The sequence below is a fragment of the Oculina patagonica genome, chromosome 14, assembly GCF_052425735.1.
Source record: "Oculina patagonica isolate OP01 chromosome 14, crgOcupat, whole genome shotgun sequence".
In the NCBI taxonomy this organism is placed as follows: Eukaryota; Metazoa; Cnidaria; class Anthozoa; order Scleractinia; family Oculinidae; genus Oculina; species Oculina patagonica.
In genome coordinates this window covers 24,486,225-24,511,380 of record NC_135771.1, presented here as the reverse complement: position 1 = coordinate 24,511,380, position 25,156 = coordinate 24,486,225, and the positions used below count along the sequence as shown (strand labels likewise).

The 25,156-nt window shown below is 39.1% G+C and overlaps 2 protein-coding genes, 1 long non-coding RNA gene and 1 pseudogene across 4 annotated transcripts; 3 read left to right on the top strand and 1 right to left on the bottom strand.

The window, feature by feature from the left end:
• Nucleotides 1-696: 696 nt before the first annotated feature.
• Nucleotides 697-5,252, bottom strand: LOC144639310 (N-sulfoglucosamine sulfohydrolase-like). 2 transcript variants are annotated; one of them, XM_078498620.1, is made up of 4 exons: nt 4,908-5,252; nt 3,905-4,056; nt 3,247-3,433; nt 697-2,215 (listed from the first exon to the last, which is right to left on the bottom strand). In XM_078498620.1, exons 1-4 carry the CDS (start codon nt 5,164-5,166, stop codon nt 1,260-1,262), a joined length of 1,554 nt encoding a protein of 517 aa, XP_078354746.1. In that variant the 5' UTR covers nt 5,167-5,252; the 3' UTR covers nt 697-1,259. The 2 variants fall into 2 exon arrangements, with proteins under 2 accessions (XP_078354746.1, XP_078354747.1); XM_078498621.1 differs by having other exon boundaries at nt 4,925-5,062.
• LOC144639328 (S-methyl-5'-thioadenosine phosphorylase-like) lies at nt 5,224-12,321 on the top strand. Its single transcript, XM_078498648.1, has 7 exons — nt 5,224-5,352; nt 6,500-6,586; nt 7,251-7,309; nt 7,928-8,198; nt 9,132-9,371; nt 10,861-10,983; nt 11,779-12,321. The coding sequence occupies exons 1-7, from the start codon at nt 5,338-5,340 to the stop codon at nt 11,815-11,817; spliced, it is 834 nt and encodes a 277-aa protein (XP_078354774.1). The 5' UTR covers nt 5,224-5,337; the 3' UTR covers nt 11,818-12,321.
• Nucleotides 12,322-19,898: 7,577 nt separating this feature from the next.
• LOC144639321 (ELAV-like protein 1 pseudogene) lies at nt 19,899-21,446 on the top strand (annotated as a pseudogene).
• Nucleotides 21,447-21,563: 117 nt separating this feature from the next.
• LOC144637912 (uncharacterized) lies at nt 21,564-24,742 on the top strand. Its single transcript, XR_013567823.1, has 2 exons — nt 21,564-21,782; nt 21,843-24,742. It is a non-coding gene; the product is annotated as an uncharacterized LOC144637912 (long non-coding RNA).
• Nucleotides 24,743-25,156: the final 414 nt, after the last annotated feature.

Below are 25,156 nucleotides of genomic sequence, written 5' to 3'. Positions count from 1 at the left end.
AAAAATACATTTCACAGATACAGGTTAAAATAATCATTGTTTACCCAGTCAGTTCCAAGAACTAAATCCTGTAAATTTCTGAAAAAAGCCCCTCTAAAAAAATATGTTAAACAAGATCCCACCCCACCCTCGAAAAAAGCCCTTCACATCTTGAAAGCAAAATCCCTCCCACTCTGATAACAGACCTCACATCAAAATAATTTAAATCCCATAAATTTGGGCTTATATTTATTTAAGTGCCACTGACTTGACGATCCTTGGAGTAAACTGCAAACAGAACAACTTGCTTTCTGTTTCTTGTTATGTTCCAAGTCTTTTTCTTTCCATCTGGGAGCTATTCTTTTGAAGGGCAAAATCCTTTTCAAAATGGGTTGATTTTTAAGACAAAATTATTTTGAAAAAAAAAAATTGACTTACACCCCAAAAGCTGCACAGAAGTTGCATATTAAACAAATACCAACCCAGGGTTTATTTTTAGGAATTTACACTCCTAACTTGTGTCAAGTACATTTCTTGTTATTAATGTTCTGAGGATTTGGTACTGGTATTATGTAGGGTTCCAGGAAAAATATCCAGGATCAAGTGGTTTTTTTGGGAAACCCCCCCCCCCCCCCCCCCAACCTAAAATAAAAACTGACTTTTTTTTTTGGGCAAAATGTTAGGCTTGGGGAGGGGTAGGTGGGCAGTTTCCCAAGGGAAGGTCATTGGAAATTCCGAAGTGGAGGGTGTCTCAAAACCCAAATTTATTTTTTTTCCAAAAAAAACCTTTGAATTCGTGGGGGAGGTATGGATATTTTATGGAACAACACATCCAGACAATGCTCTTTTGTTGATCATTCTCTTTTAACTCTTATCACCTTTTTGTATAGGGCTGGGTTGTTCAAAGCAGGATTAAACTAATCCAGGATCAGTAAGAATTTTGATTTCAACTTTTCAGTGAGATTTTCTGTTTATATTTTTGGTCATTCAGTTTTGCCGTTGAATTACCTAAAACTCTACAAAAAGCAAGCAATAAAAACACTTTTATATAAAAGAAATTGAACCCTCGATTAACTGGGTTAGTGTTAATTGGCTTTCGAACAACCGGGCCCTGGCCAGCTTTGCAAATTATTTATTGAGAAATTAAAAGTTCCCATTCAGCAAGCTGACTTGCCTAAGAACGTAAGCTATTATAAAAATAATTAAATGCTACTATAAAAATACACTCATCTGGAATTTTTTAAACTTGTCCAAGGAGTTAATGATTTAATTAACTCTAATTAAACACCATTGTCCATTGACAAACACACACCTGTAAGAGGGAACCTTCCTTTGTTTTCAAGTACACTACCAGGTGAACAAATCCACGGGTCATTTGTTAAATTTTGCCAAGCCCTTAGCTTGCCGTGAAACTCGTTAAACACATCCTGATAAGCAGGTTTACCAAACAGGTTTGTCAGTTCCTCAGGGTCAGTCTTCAAGTCATAAAGTTCCCACTGAGCTCGATAATAATATTGATCCAATGTGCGAAACCACCCTGTGGGTCTCCCTTCTTCTGTGCGGTTCAATAAGTCTTGATAAGTGGGCGATATGAAGAAGTCTTGATCTATAGGAAACGGCATCTTGTAGTTAAGGTTATGTATCAATTTGAAAGACGTGTTTCGAATTACCCTCATTGGGTAATACATTGTCACTTCATGTAAGTTGTGACTGGCGTAAGTTGTATCCCATCCCGACTGCGGTTCTTGACGTAACACTGGCAATACAGACTTTCCTGTCAGTTGAACGCCATGAGGTCCAAACAGCTTGTAAGAAGGGTAATCAATTCCAAACCAATCCAATACAGTAGGCACTATATCCAATAGGCTCACCACAGCATCACTCATCTGGCCCCAGCGTTCACGTGCAAAAGGTGATGAAACAAGGTAAGGTTCCGCCATTCCAGGATCAAGGAGATTTGTTCGACCTGTTGGAAAGGGGATGCCATTATCAGAGCTGTATATAACCAAGGTGTTTTCTTCAAAACCTGCCTGGCGAAGCTCCTCTAAGATCAGCCCTATGCCCTGGTCAAGGCGACTGATTGTTGTGTACTGAGCAGCAATGTCCTGCCGTGCAATAGGAGTCTCCTGTATAAAGTATGGGACGATCACCTCCTCAGGGGAGTAGTGTAGTGGTTTCCAGTCGGGTATCAAGCCCATGCCTGGCTCACCATTTCCAAACTTCTCACAAAAATTTCCTGTTTAAATTAAAAACAAAAACAAAATATAATGAGGAACTAACATTGTAAATTTAATGCTGAAAGGTAATGATGTTTTACAGGATGGTATAATGTGTTGAACATTCCAGAATATATCCATACCTTCCCCACAAAAGGTTTAATTGTTTGCACCCCCTCCACCCCTCTAGAAATTCCCGTTTAGTGTCATACTTTCCTTTAAAAAAATTTGGCTTGTTTATAGCATCCAATGATGGGATAAAAAAAAAAAAAAAAAAAAAATAGTTTATAGTGGTAAAAAAAAAAGAAAAAAAAAAAAAAAAAAAAAAAAAAAAAAAAAAAAAAAAGGGAGGAAAAAAAGGGGAAACAGGACAAAAAAAAAAAAGGAAGGGGGGGGCCCGACCGGGACCCCCCATAAAACACCCGCCCCCCAAACCACCCGGCCACGCTTGCCCCCCTTAAAATAGGGGATATTATCATAATTATCATAGTATAATCTTATATTAACAACCAGAAACAGTTAACTAAAGGTCAATTTATTTTAATATGACAAAATCAGAAATTTTATTGGAAACTGAAATACAGTGGAATCCTCCCAATTTCTGAAACCTCTTGATAACTAGAACCAAAAGTTAATAACTGAAGTTTCCGTAAGCAATGTGTTGTAGTATGTCTCGTAACAAATGTAACTTATTGTACATTAGGTAAATGTAACCGGCATGTAAGTAATGAATGTAGTGTAAGTAGTGTGAAGAATGTAAGCAATTCTAATGCAGTGAAATGTAAAAATGTAAGTAATTGTACTTAAGTCATGTACGTAACCTAAGTAATTGTTCTGTAAGTAGGCTATATATATAAATTTTTTTCTGTGTGTTCCAATAAAAAATAAAAAAATAAAAAGAACCAAAAGTTGTTTTCCATCCCTTAGTCAAACACCATATTATTTTTACTCCTGATTTCTCGAACTCCCAGATTTCTCAAACCAATCTTCATTTCCTGTGAAGGTTCCAGAAAGTGGGATTCCACTGTACAGAAATTAAATTTCAGCTCACCATATTCAGGATGGGTGTGTCCACAGCGATGAGGATCATGGAAACCAATGTACAAAAAGAATGGTCGTGAGTCATTCTGTGATCCATGTAAAAACTTACGAGTCAACTCTTTCATGTAAGTAATGTTGCGTCCCACTTGAAGAATGGAATGATGATCTTCTGTGTAAGAAAATTCAAATGGATAAACCTATAACAAGAAGAGAGAAAAAAACGCATAAGCTGCTTTCTAAAGTTTGGTCTTTGCCAAAGAAAGGGATGCTAGCCAATTGTAAAACCAACCTGGTTGCGGCACTATTATGTTATTGCCATAAATTTTTAAAAAACTAATACTTAAACATCATGATCAGCTCAACATCAATTGAAAGTAAATATCTGTATTATTGTGTACATAGTTACCAAAAAGGTACAGAATCAAAAGCTATCAAAAGTCCTCTGAAATTCAATTCAGGGCTGTCACTTAGATCTGAGTCATCTAAGATCGTCATAACGTCCTGTAGCAAACTTGTTACCCATTGGTGAATAATATTCTAGTATTCGAACAACAGGCTAGTTCACCTGTATTATATAAAGGCATTGATCATCAAGTTTACGCAGCCGTAAAAGATGTCATGGGTTACAACCCTTAATGACAGCCCTGTTCGTTGACAAATAATTTTACCGTTTCAGGTCCAACATGCTTTTTCCCGATGATTCCAGTTCGTACATTTGCCTTCTGTAACAGCAGAGGCAGGCTCTGGACTGCATCAAATGAATTAAAGTGATGCACGGCATGGTGAAGGCCATACATACCATTCTGATGTTGAGGAAGACCTTTGATCAAATTAATTATAAATTTTTAGCTATTTGCACAGTGGTCCCAAAAAGACTACAAACACAAAAATAAACATTTGTTTTGCACTGGTTTCCATAATACCTGGGGGAGGGGGGTACTCCCATATATGTGCTATACAGGTATGTGCCACTCAACAGGGTATTCTTTTTTGCCTCCCTGACTCTGGAACAGAGTATAGAATTTAAGCTTTTCTCTCTGGAACAGGGTCGATTTTTCCCCAGAATCCTGATTTAGCATGATCTAATATAGCTAGGAAACTCCGCTCCCCTGGTCGCTTTATCTTCATGCCACAGACCAAGTCCAGTGAACAATTGTGATATTCTCTGACCAGTGTTTTTTGTATGTAGATATTTTTTCCATTGTGCATATTGTCTGGAACTGGGTACCTATATTTCTGATATTTGTCTGGAACAGGGTCGCAAATTCACCTTATTTTCTCTGGAACAGGTCCAGCATCTCAGAGACTCAGCGGCACACCTGGACAAAATTTTGGGGAGTAACCCCCTCCCCCCGGGGCAAAAGTATAAGTTTATGCTTCAACATACAGCAGAATCTCAATTTCTTGAACCTCTAGACTAAAGAGGAAACGAAAATTGCTTTCAGGAGTCAAGGGGTACTTTCCAAAGGAAACAAAAATTGGCTCAGGAAATCGGGAGTTCTGAATTAAGCTATTTTAAGCTGAAATAATAATTATTAAATTAAGCTAAAGCTAAAAATAAACTTATAATAATTAAATTTAATAAACATAAAACTATCACATGTAATTTCCTACAAGAATTATACTTGATTATTCTGTATCAACACTGTAAAACTGATTTCACATTTTCACCTGTTAATATAGCTGACCTGCTTGGAGAACAACTACTCACTGATGTGAAGGCATTCCTGAAAATCACACTGCGTTTTGCCAAGGCGTTGATGTTTGGAGTTTTGCAAACCATGTTGTTGTACACTTGTGTTTCAAAGCCTGCATCGTCCCCGATGATGACTAAGACATTCTTTCTCTCATTTAAACTAGCTGTCGTACAGCTCCAAGCCGTAAATAGAATGAAAATTGCTACAAAAACACAATCCAGCTGATCTGCCATTTTGAGTGTTTGATCGTTGTCTTGTGATATTGGATCCAGACTCCTATGCGCAGTTCACACGCGCGCCTTGTAGATTTCTGCTTGCTTTCGGCTTGAGACGTGCACGGGACGACGTGGAAAAGAACAAGTGATTAGGATATTTACGATAAGAAGTATAGATTTCAAGCCATCATGGGAAAGGTTAAGGTAAGAATGAAACATTTCTCTTGAGACATTTGTTATTGAAAGCTTACATAAAGAGCGTTATAAGTGAACTGAGGAGGTAATGTTCCGATCAAATCGAAACTTCAACATCCCCCCGGACAACCCCCGTGCATTTGAACGCTTGGAGCTTTGTTTGTTAGTTCAAGTTCCCATCACCTGGGCTAAAAATAGAATTCAAATGTCCCACTAATAGTCCTATATGTTTATAAACCCCCCACCCCAATAGCAACCACTGACGTCAAATTCCGGCCCCCTGGGAGACCCTGGGAAAGTTGACAAAACAAATGCCCGGGGGGATGTTGAAGTTTCAATTTGATTGGCACACAACTGCAATGTAGATCTGATCCTAGGTTTGTACATTTAAACCCATCTCCATCATCATCAATTCTGCTTTGCTCAATATCTCAAAATGGAGTCTCAATCATGTTTATTTTGTCTCCTAAATATAATATTTCTCAGCAAGACATATGCCAGTGACAATCTTAGGAGATCACCTTGACCCAGACATTCAATATTTTTCAGTACAGACACCAAAGGCAGGGGCGGATCCAGGATTTCAAAAGGGGGGGTGGATGGCAGACCATTAAGGCCTAACCCTAACCCTAACCCTAAGTGGCGGCAGACGGCGAAACGTGGCGTAACAACAACCAGACATGAGCGAGAGCTAATTTTTCTTTCTTTCTTTCTTTCTTTATTTTCTATTTCAAATAAAGTGACATTTCGAATTTTTTTTTACTGAAAAATGGGGGGTGGATATCCACCCTATCCACCCCCCCCCCCTGTATCCGCCCCTGAAAGGGACATGCAAAAGTGTCTGTATAATCTGGGTTACCAATTTTATAAAGTGGGCTCTCAGAATAGTACATAATGGTGACAGAGAAAATACATGTAGTGAGCAGACAACCAGTGTCTGTAAGACATGGTTGACTTTTTATGAGAGTGATCACTCAGGTCACAGAAAAGTGACACTCTGTTGTTTCTAATGTAAGAGAAAAATGAGCTTTTGTTGGGACAACATAACTGCCTGCAGTAAGCAGGTGCTCATATTAAGCGAGTGTCTGTAAAGCGGGGTTCCACTATAACAAAAATTTGCTTTTAAGAACCTCACATTTAATTTTTGACTTTACAGATTGGAATTATTGGTGGCAGTGGAGTGTATGATCCTGACATTTTAGAAGACAGGCAAGAAAAACGTGTTTCAACTCCTTATGGCGAGGTATTATGTCTTACCAGACTTATGTATGGTATTAATGTCTATGATGGAAAGGATTGTGGGACAGGCGCAGTGGCCTAATGGTTACCGCGCTGGACAGCCTGGGTCGAGCTCTGGTCGAGGGTCATTGTGTTGTCTGCTTAGGTTAGACATTTTTACTCTCACAGTACAGCTCTCTACCCAGGTGCATAAATGTGGATTGCGAACTAATGCTGAGGGATAACCCTGCGATGGGCTTGGACCCATCCAGGGGGGTGTAGAAATACTCCTACTCACTTCATGCTACAGAAACCAGAATAAACTCTGGCCTGATGAGCCACAAGGCTCAACACAGACTTTCCCTTGCCTTTTTTATTGGTTTCCATGAATTCCTGTACTAGAGACTTGAGTTATGCAAATTTTGTAAGAGTTGTCAGGTATGACCGGCCCAGGTGGGTTGGGACTGGAACCATCTCAAAACATTATGGGGTACATGTTTGTTGCTTTTTCGAGAGCACGTGGCAAGTGATCAATCGTGATCTGTGATCTATAGAAGTGAGTTTAGCCATTTAAAACCATTTTGTTTAGAATCAAGTTGTGAGTTTATTGACAGAAGAAAACATTTACAACATTCCTGCAGTTATCAGACCTTATGAGTTTTAATGTTGATGTTATTAACTTTTTTCAGCCATCTGATGTTTTGGTCCTTGGTAAAATAGCTGGAGTGGACTGTGTTTTGCTGGCAAGGTACATCATTAACACATACAATGTATTTTGTTAAAAATATTTACTATCACTGAAGATAACACTTCATTTCTTTCTGGCTAATATGATTCCCCTCAAATGACGAAGTCTTAAATGCAGGTGATCTACCAGTATACCAGTGAGGGTCACTGGCCACAAGCTGAAAAAATAATATCATTATAAATATAAGTATAGAATGGTATTTTTTGTTGCAAGATTAATTTTCAAACGGTCACATGACTGTACAGTGTTTTTGTTTTTTCATTTTGTTGCCATATATAGGCCTTCCTTATTTTTAATGTAAATATATATTAAACAAGAGACAGTGTTTCATCAGGATATCCAAACACCTAGGAGGGAATGGAAAATACGATGCCCATGCAGCAGAGTATTTTTGGCAAATTTTGCACATGGTGTTTGTATAGCCAATGAAACACTGTCTCAAGTGTTTGATATATCTTCTCAATTTAAACAAATACTATGGAGTATAATCTAAAGAAATAAAATGGTAAAAATCTATACTAATTAAGACCGGGTATTGAAACCTCCTTTACGGTTATGATTTCCTTTGTTTTAAATTATTGCATATTAAATGAGTTTGAGAATTATATATTTCTACAGACATGGAAGAAAGCACACTGTTATGCCAACAGACATCAACTACCGTGCAAACATTTATGCCTTGAAAGAAGAAGGTTGCACTCATGTTGTTGTGACTACTGCCTGTGGATCTTTAAAAGAAGAGTATAAGCCTGGTGATCTTGTGTTTCCTGATCAGTTCATTGATCGGACCACTAAAAGAGTGTCGACATTTTATGATGGTAAAGAAGGGAGCCCAGTGGGAATCTGTCACATTCCTATGCATGATCCTTACTGTTCTCATACTAGGAAGGTTTGTAAATTTCAATTTTCTTATAGAAAATTTTTAAACAAAGTAAGTGTAGCTCTCATCACAATTCATATATGTTATGTGTGGTTCCGGAAAATATCCGTACACCCCTCCCCAAAGGAAAGTCACTGAAAATTCTGACAGGGAGGGGTTAAAGGCAGAAATTTTTAAGGGGAGCAGTAGGTTTACAGGAAGTCCCTTTACTAGAGGGTAAAGGAACATGAAAAAGTTGAAAGCAACACAAAATCGATCTGAAGCATGAAGTTATACTTTCACAGGGACAAAAATTAGAGTTTGATTTTGCTTGTGCTACCATCCCGAGTTTCTTTCCAAAGACACTTATTCTTCATGACCGATTCAAAATGGCAGACACAAAAACTTGTCCTTAGACTCACACTGGTGTCCTGTTTTTATTCTGATGCACAGAAGACATACTGGTTTTACTCCTCTTCTTTTAGTGAATAATTATTTTGGTACAGTGGAACCTGGCTATTATGGACCCCAGGGGGGGTACTCCGGGATCCAAGTGACGGGGATGTGCGAAGGATTTTTTTGGGGTCGAAATTTTCGATTCCTGGATTTTTTTGGGTAGGAAAATTTGGCAGGTATTTTCTTGGGTTACTTGATTTAAATAGGGGATTTTTTGGGGGTATTAAAATCAAACTAAAGTGCCTTGGCGCGGCCTTGGCAATTTAGGGATTTTGACTAGGGATTTTTTTGGGCGTTTTTTTTGGTCCAGGGATTTTTTTGGGTAATGTTGGGAGACTTAGGGATTTTTTTGGGTCCTGAGTTTTGCCTCCATTCGATCATCCCCGTCACTTTGATTCCGGAGTACCCCCTGGGTTATGGACGTACACCATATTATCTGGTTGTACTTATTTAGTGGGCTCTCAGAATAAACATCACCACAAATACATCATTTCATTATTTTTTCAGATTCTTACTGAAGTTGCCAAAGAATTAAATTTGCAACACCATAGTTCAGGAACAAATGTTGTCGTTGAAGGTCCCCGATTCTCTTCTAAAGCTGAAAGCAAAATGTTCCAAATGTGGGGCGGAGACATCATCAATATGACAGCTGTCCCAGAAGTTGTCTTGGCTAACGAAGCTGGACTTTGTTACGCTGCTATTGCTATGGTTACAGACTATGACTGTTGGCGAGATGACCATGAACCAGTAAGTTTTAGTTCTCTGTTTAAACGCTTTCAAATACAAGCAATGAGCAAAATGTCTGCACATATATTATATATTAAATCATCGAATAAGGGATTTATTATTTCACTATTATTTCAAGCCTGAAGGATGTTTAGTCCGACCATTTTGTTGCTGATCCGCTTTCCATCCCTATTTTTTCCCTGTTCTACAGAGTATTAACATGCTTCTTATTAAACCGTGAACACTTAAAATATGTCTGGAATGTTCTTTGTGTTTTAACCAATCACATGCGAGAACTTCAGACCGCAGAAACCACAAACAACGAATGATGGGTTTCCATCGGTCACGGAACAATATTCGGTTCTCGTTTCGCTCCAATTTACAAGGAAACACTAATTGTAATTCCTTTCTTTTTGAGAACATTCACTGCCGTACTGAAGAATATGTATGAGTGATTTTTTTATAGAAAAAATTGAAAAACCAATGAGCCCGATGCCACGATTTGCCCCAGTTGCCGCCAATTTTCAAAAATTGTAACGAATTCGTTTCTGCAGTTACCGTTCGCCTGATGGCATGTTACAATTTGAACTGAGGTAAGCTTGCATTTTCCGGTTTTTATCTCACCCCAACTATTGTAGCAGACCTAAACACTGATAGAAGGAAGGTTCGTTTCTTCGATATCAGCGAAACGATAGCGGGAAGGAAAAGCGAAAATCAAGCGATTGAGGTGTTTACTTTGCACCAATCTGTTATCACGGCAACATTTTGAATAATTTTCGTCTGGAGCCTTTACAGTTTGCAGTCTTACGATCACGGAACCTCTGATTGCCTTAGGGTTGAAATCGTTTGCCGAAATAAATCGAATCCCTTGTTCTACCGAAAAGATTTACAATCAGTAACGAAAACTCCACAATTTTGTATTTACTTCTGGTTTATTGTGTTTACATCTTATGTCTAGACGTGTCTACAACATACTGCATGCACTGAACTATGTCGTATAACGTCGCTGAAGGAACCGTCCTTTTTTTTTCCTTCAAAAATCCCTGAAACCTTGTTCTGGATGGCCCTCGATACGACAGAATAGCAGTTCTTTAAATTCCTGAAAAAGAGAGAGCGTGTATCCTGAAACAAAAAAAGAACTAAAGTTGCTCCGTGACCGATGGAAACCCATTTGTTGTTTGTGGTTTCTGCGGTCTGAAGTTCTTGCATGTGATTGGCTAAACATAAACATTCCAGACATATTTTTTAGTGTTCACGCTTTTATAAGAAGGAGTGTAATTACTGACTCATATTTTGCACATTCTTTTGACCCAATATGGGAAAATGGGTAATAGTGGAATAAAAATATAAAGAAGTGTCAGACGTGTTAAACTAAAAAGAAAACACTTTTATAATTACTTTTCTGCTTGTTGCTTGAAACCATTATCATTATCATGAATTAAAAAGTAAAAAAATAAATAAATAAATTAAATCTCAGTGACAATTTATCTGTCTTATCATGGTACACTAGGTGAGTGTCGAGTCAGTGATGGCAATTTTTAAATCCAATGTGGCACATGTCAAGACTCTTCTTCTAGCTGCAATTCCACAAATTGCTACTAAAGAATGGGAAGATATCACTAAAGAACGACAGGTAAATTGAAAAGTTCTTATACATGTACATATGTTAAGTGTAGTTAATAAGTTTGTCCAAGGTGGTGAACTTGTTTTACAAGTCCCCAGTCATGTGGAGAGGGGGAAACAGGGGGGTCCTAACCCCCACTTCCAGTACCTCTTACCCCCGGTTTCTGCCCTTTCTGTAGTGATTCCCATCTCTTTTTGCTGTTTCTGTTGCAAAACATTACAAAATGCTATGAAATTTTTCTCAAATGATTTCTCCCAGTTCCTGCACCTTGGGAATCTTGTTTCCCCTCCTCTCTTCTCCCAAATCCTGTGCCCTTCCCACCCCCTATCTCCCTGGGCACCCACCCCCTGTCCCCTCTACAGAGGCCCTGCCAGGGGGTTCCCCATGTCACTTGTCTTAATTTAACAATGCGCCTTGTCGCTGTTTTATCAAACTCCACGTCGCTGTTGGTAGTAAAATTGAAGGAAAATTGCTTGTCCTTGTCGGAATTTAAGTTTTTCCAAAAGGGTTGTCGTTTGTCGCAATTTTATTTTATGTGCTGTCGCTACTTTTTGGGCCATGTCGCTTGTCAGAATTTACCCTGGCAGGGCCTCTCTACAGTCACAGTTTCTTGATTTGTCTTTCCACTCTGGAGTATAAGATTGGTACTGACAAATTGTTGAAGTTATCTGACAGAAAAAAATTGGGGCGCAACCTATAATCATCCTAAGTATCTAATGAGGGAGAAGCAATTACCTCTAGTTATTTCATATAAAGAGAATCACTGAGTGATTTGTTTCTCTTTTTTTGTTCTTTGTCTTGTAGGCTGCTGTCACAAATAACATTTTGCACCATGCAAGCTGATAACTAATCATAATAGTAGTAGTAATTAATATTGGTCTGTAGTTAGTGTTTTTTAAATGCCGTTAACACAGGACAAATGAACAACTCAGTTAGATTTCTCTTTAAAGTGTACACATCACAGATGTTGTCTGTCTTTTTCACATGTATTGTGGGATGGGTGGGTGTGGTGAGATTACGACTGATAGTGGCTGCCTTGGTGCCTTTACATGCTGACATCTGATTTCACCTCGACATAAATTGTAAAACACATTGGAACATGTCTGGAACTGAATTGCATCAATTGCATTGCAGCAAGTCTACCTGCTTCACACTAATCTTGTCAACTCTCTGCCCACCAGACATTTGACATTAACTTATTTGAAACAGTGTGAACTTCCTTGTGATTTTTTAATGCAAACTAATGTCTTGATTAACTGAAAAATGGATTACAGAAGGAGTTTTTAAGGGAGCCATTTTGATGCATCTGCAGGAGGATTGAAATAAAAGCATTTTTTTGTACAGCAAGTTGGAGTTGATTACTATAAAACTACTGTTAAGGTAAAATAGCTCATGTTTCAGGCATAGCTCAAGCCACCTAATGGCCTGCGTTACAGGTAGTCTAAACCACCGGTATAGACTTAACACGTCTATCTGCAATGCAGGCTAACAAACTATTTGTTGAAAAACAATGTGGCCTAAAGGGCAAAATTTCCCTCTTTTTGAGCAAAGAAAGCCTGCCCCCACCACCCTTCCCCCAGACTAGTTCTCTATTTGAGTCCCTACCCTTCTGGAAAATTCCAGTTTAGCTTCATACTTCACTTTTAGAACTTTGGCTTCTTAAAAAATACCGTCACTTGCATCAGAAGACTCGCTGCCGAAACATGATCTAATTGGGTACCAAACATGGCATGATTTGTCATCAAACGTTGAAGTTTAGCGGACCGTAACGGCAACTTTCGCGCTCAAAATGCTCACCATAAACACTGAGTACAGGCAAAACTTTACACCAGAAGTGATTCAAGTGAACCTGCAAATGCATAATATTTTCAACATAGATCAGGATCAATTTGTCAGAAGCAGTCTTCATAGCCAATCTCCGCCATTTCGAAACTGGAATGTGTTGAACGTTCGGCGCGAAAGTTGCCGTGACTGGCGTGACTTTCTGAGACTATAACTATTAAGTGAGCGTCCGTGTAAGAACCGACCACTCGATTTTCGGCCCAGAACAGAATTCCTTCAAATTTTCTGTGCAAGACAATTGATCCATATGATAAACAAAAATAGCAATATTTTGGCTTGTAGTGTTATTTGTCAATATTTTTGGCGATGATTGCTGAGAACGGTCAAAAACCGAAAAAATCATCCTGTTTCGAGTCAAATTTAGGCGTCGCGCTCAACGCGCTGAAAAATTACTCTTTAACTCAAATAAAATGAAACTTGTTTATCATTTTATTTTATGTCTTGTCTATTAGTTCATGTTAAAATATTTGAAATCGGACTTAACAAAAATTAATTATGATTTTTTTTAAACACCCCATAAAGAGCCATCGCAAAAATCACGCAAACATACTGTTGGTTAGAGAGGTTTTTCTCAAAAGTTTAACGCGATCTAGAGCCCTAGACACTATCCACGATTAGTACTAGGGTTGGTGTATTAGAAACAAGTTAAAAAGTTTTGGGCACTAAGCTTTTTGAATTTTAGGAGTTTTATCAACAAAGCCTATTTTTAACGGTCGTAACGCGCGTCACGCAATTTCTTACTATTGTGTTCCTATCTTTCCCACATAAAACAGTTGTCCGAGGGAGCAAATATTTTTGAAACTAGCTTTCTGCTCGGAAAAAGGCATGGACAATCCTAAATTTATCAAATATCGCCCCAAAAATAAGAATTAAGAAGGTTAAATCATGAGCGGCTCCGGTATGAGTTGTCTTTAGTTCCGTCTTTAACTGTGCAAAAAGCTTCGAAAAGCGGTTTCCGTGATTCGGTAATCATAAATAGGGAAAGAACTACGAAAGAAACCCTTAATAGTTTAACATATTAAACACATTTAACAGCTAGAAATTATTATCATTGTATTATTAAAGTGTACGCCCAGAGAAAATACAACACAAATGAAAATAGGCCAAAGCGAATTTCTCAGAAAATGTCTGTTTCAGTCGGCTTTGATGCACGCGGGAATGTCAATGAAAGTTATTTTTAGTAGGTTAATTTCAACCCGTGTGACAAATGCTTGCTGCTAAAACTATTTCTTGTTTTACTTTATATCATTTGTTTTTCAATTTTGTGAATAGGCTACAAACTTTGCCTTTAATATTTATTTTCTTCACTTTTTCTTTTTGCACTGCCCTTGTGCTAAATTTAACTTATGCAAATTTGTGACAATTGATGTCGTGCGTGCTTACATTACGGCAGGAATAGTTTTGCTCTTTGCGTTTCGTGTTGTTTCGTTCTGTGAAATGGCAGGATTTTGTTCCTTCTCGGCAATTTTAGGTGGTAAGTGCGAAAGTAGTCGTGGACATACAGATTGTATAGCCCTTAATGATTGTGACGGCGATATCAGTTTGCATCTAGCAAATCACCACCTGTCAAGAGAAAATTCATGTGAAAGGGATCTAATAGAACTCACTGAAGAACAGATTAAGAATATGATGGTTTGTCCAGCCCATCGTTTTACCTTAGGAAAGTACTGGCAAGCTCCGAAGACCTGCCAGTATCCAAGACATCATGGAAAGAAATCGGCGGTAACAGGGACTCATGTTATAAATTTCAAGCTGGCCAGGGAAATTAAAAACCTCTTTGGAGAAGCTGCACCCGTTGGTTCCCGTAAGTTTTATCGTTAAAGATTGTTCTTAATCGCTAAAAATTGTTTACATTGTTAAGCCCTAGGCTGAAACAGATTTCACTTCCGTAAATATGAAATGCTAGGTCATTACTATTGTTGCATGGTGACAACTGTTCTCTGGACGCGTTCTGTTAGCTTACCTGAGACCGGCTCAAACACAGGATAAAATGTTATTATAAAGTAATTTGAATGCGACTTAATAATTTATTCTTAGTGACATAGTTTGCAACACCTGATGTTTTTAACCGTGACTAAATAAATTACTCTTTCAAGTTTGCTGCGCACACAGGCGTCAGGGTTGGTTGAAGGCGATTGTGGGGGAGGGGGGGGGGTTACTATACGTGGAGGTTCTGCCCATTTGCATGGTTTAGGTATATTAATGGGCAGAATTTTGCAAGTTTAAGTATATAAAAATGTAAAGCATGTATACGAGCCTAGGGGCCCATCACGTTTCCGTAGCATAAAGCGACTAGGAGTATTCCCATCCCAGGGTTACCCCCAGTCTTGCCCAAAGAACACGACATATTGAACCCGGCCAGGACTCGAACCCGACCACTGCAGGAATTTTGCACTTAGTGATCCGGTAGAACCCGAATTTCAAAAGTCCTGTTCACATCAGCACTTATCCACTTGCGATGACTGCCAAGGGCTAAAGAAAGTACTTTAGGAACTACGACTTGAGATCGAAGGTCCATCCTGGACGCCAGTTAATTCAGAACAACGAGAAGATTTACTGTACGACTTTGACCGCGCAAAGTCAGATATCTTTCTATGGAAAGCGCACATTGTCCGCTCAATAAACCAGGAAGAGGCGAAGCAAGATTTACTGAAAACAGCCGACGCGACGTCCGCCATTGTTATAATGGACTGGGCCATGAAATTTCTTCAACTGAAATATCGTGAGAAGCAGTCCGAATGGTTCGGAAAACGAGGGCTCAGCTGGCATATATCCACCGTCATAACCAAGAATGTCAGCACTGGTAATCATATGCTCACATTCTTGATTCCTGCCAGCAGAATTGGTATGCAGTCTGTTCGATCATCGAGAACACACTGGAGGCCTTAAAGAAGGAACATCCTCACATAACTCAGGTGAACTTTAGAAGTGACGAAGCAGGCTGTTACTACAACAACTTTCTCGTGGCGGCCGTAAGAGATGCTGGGAACCGAGTTGGTATCACCGTCACACGGTACGACTTTTCCGAGCCACAATACGGGAAAGATGTCTGTGATAGGATCCTTTGCCCAATGAAGTCAGCTATCCGACGCTATTGCAACGAGGGACACGATGTTCTTTCTGCAAAGGACATGCGTACAGCGCTTTCCGAACGTCCTGTCCGAGGCACAACTGCCAGTGTTTGCTCTGTGAATGAGTCTCAAAAGACACTTGAAGTAAAAATGACAGATCATTTCAGCAGGTATCATAACTTTCAATTTGAATCAAATGGCATTAGGATCTGGAGAGCTTATAATGTAGGGCAAGGGAGGCTCATTCCCTACCAAGACATCATCGTCAAGCCTCAGGGTCCTACAGATCTTGTTATAGATGTCGACTTTTTTCCAGTCAAGGAAGCACGAATCCATAACGCCACATCAACTGATGGTGAGGAAACCAGCGGTCTTTTCTCTTGCCCTGAGCCTGGGTGTCAAATGGTCTTCAAAAAAGTTAGTGAGCTTGAGAATCATCTTGATGTTGGCGAGCACCGCCAAATGCGCGGAGGGTCCGAAACGGTGTATGACAAACTCAGAAGAGACTGGGCCGAGAAATTCCTTATTGTTGACAACAACGAGGGAAGTAGCAGTGCACCGGTAGCACATTGCGATGAGCGAGGAGACGAATTTGAATATCAAGCTCCTAGTTTTTGCAGTGACTTACAGCTTGGCTGGGCTCTACACAAGGCGCGAAATCAAGGTGTGCGATTTCCTGATGATGTTAAACAATACCTAACGAGGAAATTCGACCTTGGAGAGAGAACCGGCAACAAGGCAGATCCCGGAAAAGTGGCTGCAGACATGAGAACAGCAAGAAGACCAGATGGTTTGCGGATATTTGACAGGTAAAACTGGCTCACGAAAAGTCAAGTACAGGGTTTTTTTTTTCGAGACTAGCGGCCACACGAAGAAAGCAGGGGAACCAAGAGTTACAGATGGAGGATGTGTACGCAGAGGAGGAAGAGGAAGAAAGGCGTGAAGTGCTAGAGAGCGTCGCCGCTGAACTCAGTCCCAGGCATCCAATCTGCTATGATTCTTACTGCCTGTGTGAACTGGCACGAGACGAGAGTCTTGACAGTTTCAGTGTAGTTATGCTTAAGGAGATATTAAGATATTTTGAGATTCCCTTTGGTTCACGAGATCGGAAAAAAAATCTAGTAGTGAACTTGTTCTCATTCTTGGAAGAATGTGACTGTCGCCAATAGGAAAAAACGTTCAACTGCTATCTATTTAATTCGCGGATGCGTTTGGCTGTTGTTCAAACGTTTAATAATAGTTTTCTGTGAACCGAGAAAATAAAAATAGTTTAAAGCCCTGTATTACTGTTAATGTAGGAAAGGATTAAAGTCGTTCTTTTTTGTTGCTGAGTTAAATTAGTTATACTATCCACTTTAGAGACCGGTCATTATTTATCAGGGGTGGAGGGCCCACGAAATTGTGGAAAAAGTGGGCTAACAAATTATGACCCTCCCCCACACTGGAACCAAAAATTGTGACCCTCCCCAAATTGGAGTCTATTAAGGGTGCCCGCGGGTATTTCCAGGAGCGGAGATGCTATTTTAAAAATCGAATTTTGGGCATGGAAAGTTAAACCGATTTTTCTTATTTTTCGGTAGTCGTAATGACAAACTAGAACTATAAAATAAACGAAATAAATGAACAGGAAATATCAGCATATTTAAATTACTCTATTTTTATTATTACGGCCACCTTGTTAGAAACCCCGTTTTTACTCCCATACAATTGATACAAACTCTGTATTTTTACATTCTCGTAAGCGGACATTCCCGTAAGCGGCCGCGGACACTTTCCGAGATTACGACTTAGACTTTTTCTTTGTTTTTAAGCTCCCGTAAGCGGACACCGCAAAGAGAATCATATAAAAAAACCTCTGTATCTTGTATTAATCAATCAACTTCACATCGCCGTTCGTCACAATGATTTTACTGTAATTACAGAACCATATTTCAGTGTTTGTTTTGTCGTCATTCACGTCCGGTTACATTTTGAAACACAAGCTGCCGTAAGCAACCATCTATCCCCCTACACCTCTAGTGGCCGCTTACAAGAACCCTTCTCGTAAGCGGCTAGCACCAGTTGCAGACACTTAGCCTGTTCCAGGCGTTCGGTTAGTTGGGAAGCGGTAACCGCGTTTTTCGCGCTTCCCAACTAACCGAACGCCTGGAACAGGCTAGCAGACACTTTTTTCGCGTTCCGAGGGTGTCCGCTTATGAGAGCTTCGACTGTAATACTATTTTTCTAAACGCAAAGATAGCTTTTTTATTACTGTCAATAAGTTAAAATTATCCAAAAATTCATTTGAGCAAGTTTCAACGAAATCGGCTGGGTAGAAATCGCTGCACAGTTGACTGTTATAGATTTCAGCTTCGCCAGTTGTTACAATAACGCTTGAGTAATGTTTCGATTGCATTGACAGGTCCCTTACTTCTCTTCTTTTTCGATTCGCCATCGATGTAAGCCTTACAGTATCTTTTAATAAAAGTGGAAGCAGACACCCAATTCTTTTTTTCTTTTTTGGGGGGTCAATTTTACCAGAATTGAAATCAACTTTGTTTTGATACGCCGCGACGTGTAAACCTTCTACAAATTTGCATAAATTGAATTCAGCGAAGACTGAGAATTATTTGATGACGGCATATGGGCTATTTTCAAAAGTCGAAACCAATTATAGAAGTCGTTTTGCTTTGCCAACGTAACAATTTAAGAAATGAAGTATAAAGGGAGGGCAAAATATTAATGTACGTGACATCCTAAAAATAACATTTACATTCCAGCGTGTTAGCCGATTGAAATCTACATTCCCTGCAAAGATTTTCGCCGTAGTTTGTCGATGTAAATTCGCCGTACATAATTTTTTAAGGCACTTTATACTATGAATAAAACTTCTTGTTGTTAAAAATCTCGTTGTCAAAATGCGCGAAGGGTTTTTTCATAGTTCATTCCTTATGATATCCAAATCACGGAAACGCCGTCTTTTTCGAAGCTTTCCGGTGAAACTAAAGACTCACACCGGAGCCGCTATGATTTTTAAAACCTTCTTAATTCTTATTTTTGGGGCGATATTTGATAAATGTAGGATTGTCCATGCCTTATTCCGAGCAGAAAGCTAGTTTCGAAAATATTTGCTCCCTCGGACAACTGTTTTATGTGGGAAAGATAGGAAACACAATAGTAAGAAATTGCGTGACGCGCGTTACGACCGTTAAAAATAGGCTTTGTTGATAGAACTCCTAAAATTCGAAAAGCTTAGTGCCCAAAATTTTTTTTCTTGTTTCTAGTACACCAACCCTAGTACTAATCGTGGATAGTGTCTAGGGCTCTAGATCGCGTTAAACTTTTGAGAAAAACCTCTCTAACCAACAGTATGTTTGCGTGATTTTTGCGATGGCTCTTTATGGGGTGTTTAAAAAAAATCATAATTAATTTTTGTTAAGTCCGATTTCAAATATTTTAACATGAACTAATAGACAAGACATAAAATAAAATGATAAACAAGTTTCATTTTATTTGAGTTAAAGAGTAATTTTTCAGCGCGTTGAGCGCGACGCCTAAATTTGACTCGAAACAGGATGATTTTTTCGGTTTTTGACCGTTCTCAGCAATCATCGCCAAAAATATTGACAAATAACACTACAAGCCAAAATATTGCTATTTTTGTTTATCATATGGATCAATTGTCTTGAACAGAAAATTTGAAGGAATTCTGTTCTGGGCCGAAAATCGAGTGGTCGGTTCTTACACGGACGCCCACTTAAAATTCCGTGATGGTAAGTTGGGTATGGAGATTTCCCAGAACTGTAAATTGTTCATCTTTGCCCTCCCTCCCCTTTCCCCTTAAGGAAACACAGCACCTTGACTACCCTTACTTTTGGCACCTCTTATTTTACTGTTGACTTGAAAAACACCGCAAGTCTTAGTTCATTTGTTTTATTTGAAAACGCTGAAAACAGCGGATTCTTAGCACACCTTGCATGCCTACTTTGAAAACGACCGGTTAGGACTGGGCATGAACATGTGCTCAAAGCAAAGCGTCGGTGAAAACTCGACAAGGAAAGAGTTAAGGTTGTAGATTTTCTTCAATTTTTTGTGGTTTTTTGGGGTTGTCCCTAGCCTTTTGGTATCGTAAAAGATGGTTGACACACCGCTGAACGGCGATAGCGACGGAAAAGAAAGAAAAAATGTCATCGTCAACTACATCCCAGCAGATATCACGGAAACTTTTCTCCAGAACATGTTTGGATCGTGTGGATCGATTGTCGGTTGTAAACTTATGCGAGACAAGTCCTCGGGTATAAGTCTTGGCTATGCTTTTGTGAACTACAGTCGTGAGGAAGAAGCTGCTAGAGCCATTGAAAAATTTGACGGACAGCAGCTTAGCAGCAAGAAGATACGAGTGAGCTACGCTCGGCCGTCTTCGGATGAAATCAAAAACGCGAATTTGTACATCAGTGGGTTACCTAAAGCTGTCACCGAAAACGATCTTAAAACATGGTTTGGAGTGTATGGATCTATCATCTCTTCAAAGATTTTGATGTTGGAAAACGGTGAAAGTCGCGGTGTAGGATTTATTCGTTTTGATAAACGCGCTCAAGCCCAAGCTGCTATTGATGCTCTAAATGGCGTGAGTTTAGCTCCAGGTTCAACTCTTTCAGTGAAATTTGCAAATCCTCCGAAAGGACCACAATCACAACAACTAATGCAAACTCCGTCAGCTGCAAACGAACTTTTGAGGCCAGCGTTAAATCTTGGAGGAGTGGGTCCTATTCATCACGAAACCGCCAACAATCGCTTTTCGCCTCTAGGAGCTGCCGGATTTGCTCGTAATGCTCCAAATTTCAACGCACATCATCCAAGCGATCCGAATCTTCTGACCTCTTTACATCTAAATTCTCCGCCAAATCAACACTGTTTATTTATATATGGCCTGCCCTCTACAGTCGAGGAGGCAGAAAATGAGCTGCTTTTATACAAACTGTTTGCTCCTCATGGAGCTATAATGTCAATTTGTGCCAAGAAAGGTACAGGGTATGGATTTGTCAACATGGTTAGATACGATGAAGCTTTAAAAGCTGTAATGAACTTGAATGGATATTTTGTTCAGCAACATAATACACGTCTACAAGTGTCTTTTAAGAAAAACAAACCCTAACAACAGTCAATTGATTAGGCTGGGTTTTGCTGATGATGTAACCATTTGCACAAACCTTAAAGGATGAAATTAACATCATGTAAATCATGTAAATCCATAATACATAATTACACGGGCGATTTGTGTCACACAACTTAATGCAAGTTTTGTTGCATCAAGTTTCGAACAGGTTTGAAACTTGTGCAATATGGTGGGGATAAAATCGCCATGAAATCGCTGCTAGTTTACAGGTGCAGTTACGAAGTTGCAACTTTGGCACTCCAAAATTGCATTGAATTGTGCGACAATAATCGCCTCTGTAAACAGGCCTTGAGAAAAACAATCTTCTTGGTACGGTGGCCCACAACTGTCACAGCAAAAGAAAAAGACTCGCGGCAAAAAGAAAAGCCTCACGGCAAAAAGAAAAACCTTGCGCAAAAAGAAAAACCTCACGGCAAAAAGAAAACCTCACGGCAAAAAGAAAAACCGCGGCAAAAAAATTAACCTCACGGCAAAAAAGAAAACTTCTCACAGCAAAAGAAAAACTCACGGCAAAAGAAAACGCAGTGGCTATTCGTACGGCACCCATACGAGGACTTGAATTTGACTTGAATTTGGGTGCCGTACGAATAGCCACTGCGTTTTCTTTTTGCCGTGAGATTTTTCTTTTTGCCGTGAGGAGTTTTCTTTTTGCTGTGAGGTTAATATTCTTTTTGCCGCAAATTTTTCTTTTTGCCGTGAGATTTTCTTTTTTGCCACGAGGTTTTTCTTTTTGCCGTGAGGTTTCTCTTTTTTCCGCAAGGTTTTTCTTTTTGCCATGATGCTTTTCTTTTTGCCGCGAGGTTTTTCTTTTTGCCGCGAGTATTTTTCTTTTGCCGTGACAGTTGTGGGCCACCGTATCTTGGTGCAGCATAAGCTAAAGCAGAACTTGGCAAGGATGTGATGACAAAAACATAAGTACAACGCAATCAACTCATCACACATCTGCCATTACTGCTGCTTATGCTCATGTTGAGTGAGGACAAGCTTACATTTATTGCCTATCTATGTTAAGCCGGGGGGGGGGGGGGGGATTTGACAGCAGTCGTCTGCTTGTAGTGCTGACCTTTGACCATTTTAGAGGACTTTCTAACAAAATAAAATTGGAGTTTACAGGGCTCGAGACTAACTTTTTGTTAACTAGCGAAGTGGCTAGTGACAGCTATGATTTCACTAGCCAAAACTTATTTTCTACTAGCCACACTTTTTGAGCATAGTTCTTCTTTTAAGGGGGGGGGGGGACAATGTGCGATAATGTTTAAACCTTAAGCCGTAAAATGTTTCTTAAATCTTCATGTTTTTTTATTCTTACAAAATTGGGCTTTGTTCTTCACTATAATTATTGTACATGTACATGCCTTTTTGTCAACTAGATTGTTTAAAGCTTCACATTCTATAATGTCAACAGTTTACTTAGTTATATTCTCTGAGAGACAATTTAAATAAATGCGCTTTCTTGCCACTAATTCCTGATTTTTTCACTAGCCATTTTGGCTAGTGAAAGGCCAAAACCTACTAGCCAAAACTGCATTTTTACTAGCCTTTGGCTAGTTGGCTACCGTTAGTCTCGAGCCCTGGTTGAATGACTATTTCAGTGCAGATACAGACCTTGAACGACAAGGGAGAGGTCCTTTTTTGTGTGTATACAGCCAAAACTTTTTTGTGGGGTTAGTCATCACAAAAAAATGTCTTTTACCAAAAATAAGGAGTGGGGCCAGCTTGCCCCTATCCTTAATCCACTGCAGTGTTTTGACCATCTACAAAATTTAATGCCCTGTGGTGGAGCATGTGAACAGAAAACTTAGCTTAGTTCAAATGCCCCGCCTATCCCCAGCCTTCCACCAGGGGGGGTACTCCGGGATCCAAGTAACAGGGATGTGCGAAGGATTTTTTGGGGGTCGAAATTTTCGATTCCAGGATTTTTTTGGGTAGGAGAATTTGGCAGGTATTTTTTTGGGTGACTTGATTTAAATAGGGGATTTTTTTGGGTATTAAATCTAACTAAAGTGCCTTGGCAATTTAGGGGTAATTTGACTAGGGATTTTTTTGGGCATTTTTTTTGGTCCAGGGATTTTTGGGTAATGTCGGGAGACTTAGGGATTTTTTTGGGTCCTGAGTTCTGCCTCCATTTGATCATCTCCGTCACTTTGATCGCGGAGTACCCCCCCCTGAGACCGCCTTCCCTCTGTAGATTAACATTGATAGGTGCATTATGTCAGCTACCAAGACTAGTGTCAATGTCTTCATTTGCTTTACATGAGAGTCAAGATTTGCTTCATTTCTGAAATTCAAGATTCTATTTTAAGATGCTGAGATATTCAGGCTCAGCTAAAAATTACCAAGACTTATTATTTTTTGGACAATTCTATACCCCTTACATAAGATCCAGTAACTCAGTTGTGCTTGTAGATGTAGATCTGTTACAACCTAAATAGCGGCTTGAGAGACTAACTTTTTAAAAAGAGAGTCTAAAATTCATATTTACTCTACTTCCTGGTATATAATATGGAGACATAAGAACTAAGATTTTTCAGTTCTGTGTCCAGTTGTTGAGGTTTCACTATATTCTTATAGAAGCTAGTTTATATCTTTGTATATTTAACATGTTAATCCTCGTACATTATAGCTTTTCTTACCTTTTTATGAGAAATTAGGTTAGTAAATCATGTAAATACATAATCTGTTTACCTCAGGAACAAAAAGCATAAATTGAAACAAAATTCTCCCACTGTGAATTACAGTCAAACCCTGTATTTAACCAGAAACCCTGCAGTAGTGTGCAGGCAGCTCACCCAGAACACTTCATAAAGACACAAGTGTAAGAGCAGTTTTCACTTGAGTTTCGAAAAGGAATTCGCATGTGCTTAGGTGTTGACTTGCTTTGCTTTATATGATTGGTGTAACACTAAAACACTCTCGCCACTTTCTCAGTCAATCAAAAGTAAATCCAGATTGGATCAGTGGATGGTTTGCATCCTTTGTGATTACTTTGGTTTGTTTTATGGCACTCAATTGAAAAGGACTCTAATTGCTTTAATTACTTAGCCATCACTTAACAGGCACTTAGCTTGGCCAACCAGTTTAATATGGTTGTTCATGTTTTGGTGCTGTCATATTAAGTTCAATAAAATTTGCTCAATGTAGGTAATAGGGTTACATATCTTCTTATTTGTTTTGACCAGAACACTAAAGGACCTAAAGCAAACTTTTACATTAATTACTAAGTTTTCTTGGCCTGCAGTGCGAGTAAAGGGCTTCAGCTGCAAAATCATCTGACGGTATAGCTTGCCGATAATGTCTCTTATTCCAATGGCGTTAGCTTAATAAATGTTTGACTGTAATAATGCATGTGTCAAAACCATGAAATGCTGAGCAAGCATTTCTCTTCTAGCGCAATGCCACTTGGTATTTTCTTTTTTCAAACTTTCAACCGGGTAAAACCAAGGATTTTTGAAGAGGTTGGGCATGCTTACTGGAAAATAATAAATTGAAAATTGTATCACAACAGGCACACCAATTACACCATAAAATATATTTTGTTATTATTTTATTTTAGCTTAAAGTATGACGTGTTGTACACATCCAAATGTGCTCGTGTTTTTATTTTCTGTTTCAATGTGATTATTTTTATGTTTTTTGATGGACTTAGAGGGGAGTGGGGCTGGCCACCCAAACAATTACAGCTTAAGTCCTGTCCTGTTGAGATACCAAAAAAGTACGCCAACAAATAACATGTAATGGTTTTGATGTTGAACTGTAGTGTTAATCTGTTAGGAATCCAATAGAATCAATAGCGATGATAGATGAATTAAGATTGCAAAATTTACACTCAGTTCAGGTTTTCAGTGCATTCCTTATTAAAATATATTTTGTTTTCAATTCTATGTTGTCAGTTACGTTATAAATAAAAATAGTACTAAAAAGTATTTGTTTATGTTTTTGGTCTCAGGGAATAGTCCTGAGGGGTGGGCTTTATTCTTTTCCTTATCGGATTAACAGGGATACACTTTGTGACTTGCCGTGTTTCTTAGTACAGTGTTAACATTCTGAGAAAGTGAGATTGTTCAAAATGCTCAGGTTCCCAGGTCACCAACCCAGTATACGTACTAGTAAAAGA

What these genes read in the sequence shown, in the direction of transcription:
- LOC144639328 (XM_078498648.1), top strand. An exon ending in GGCGAGATGACCATGAACCA is followed by an intron (nt 9,372 to 10,860) that starts GTAAGTTTTAGT and finishes ATGGTACACTAG; the next exon opens with GTGAGTGTCGAGTCAGTGAT. An exon ending in ATATCACTAAAGAACGACAG is followed by an intron (nt 10,984 to 11,778) that starts GTAAATTGAAAA and finishes TTTGTCTTGTAG; the next exon opens with GCTGCTGTCACAAATAACAT.
- LOC144639310 (XM_078498620.1), bottom strand. Translation starts at nt 5,166, where the DNA reads ATGGCAGATCAGCTGGATTGTGTTTTTGTAGCAATTTTCATTCTATTT. An exon ending in AGCATGTTGGACCTGAAACG is followed by an intron (nt 3,434 to 3,904) that starts GTAAAATTATTT and finishes TTCTTGTTATAG; the next exon opens with GTTTATCCATTTGAATTTTC. An exon ending in ACACACCCATCCTGAATATG is followed by an intron (nt 2,216 to 3,246) that starts GTGAGCTGAAAT and finishes TAATTTAAACAG; the next exon opens with GAAATTTTTGTGAGAAGTTT.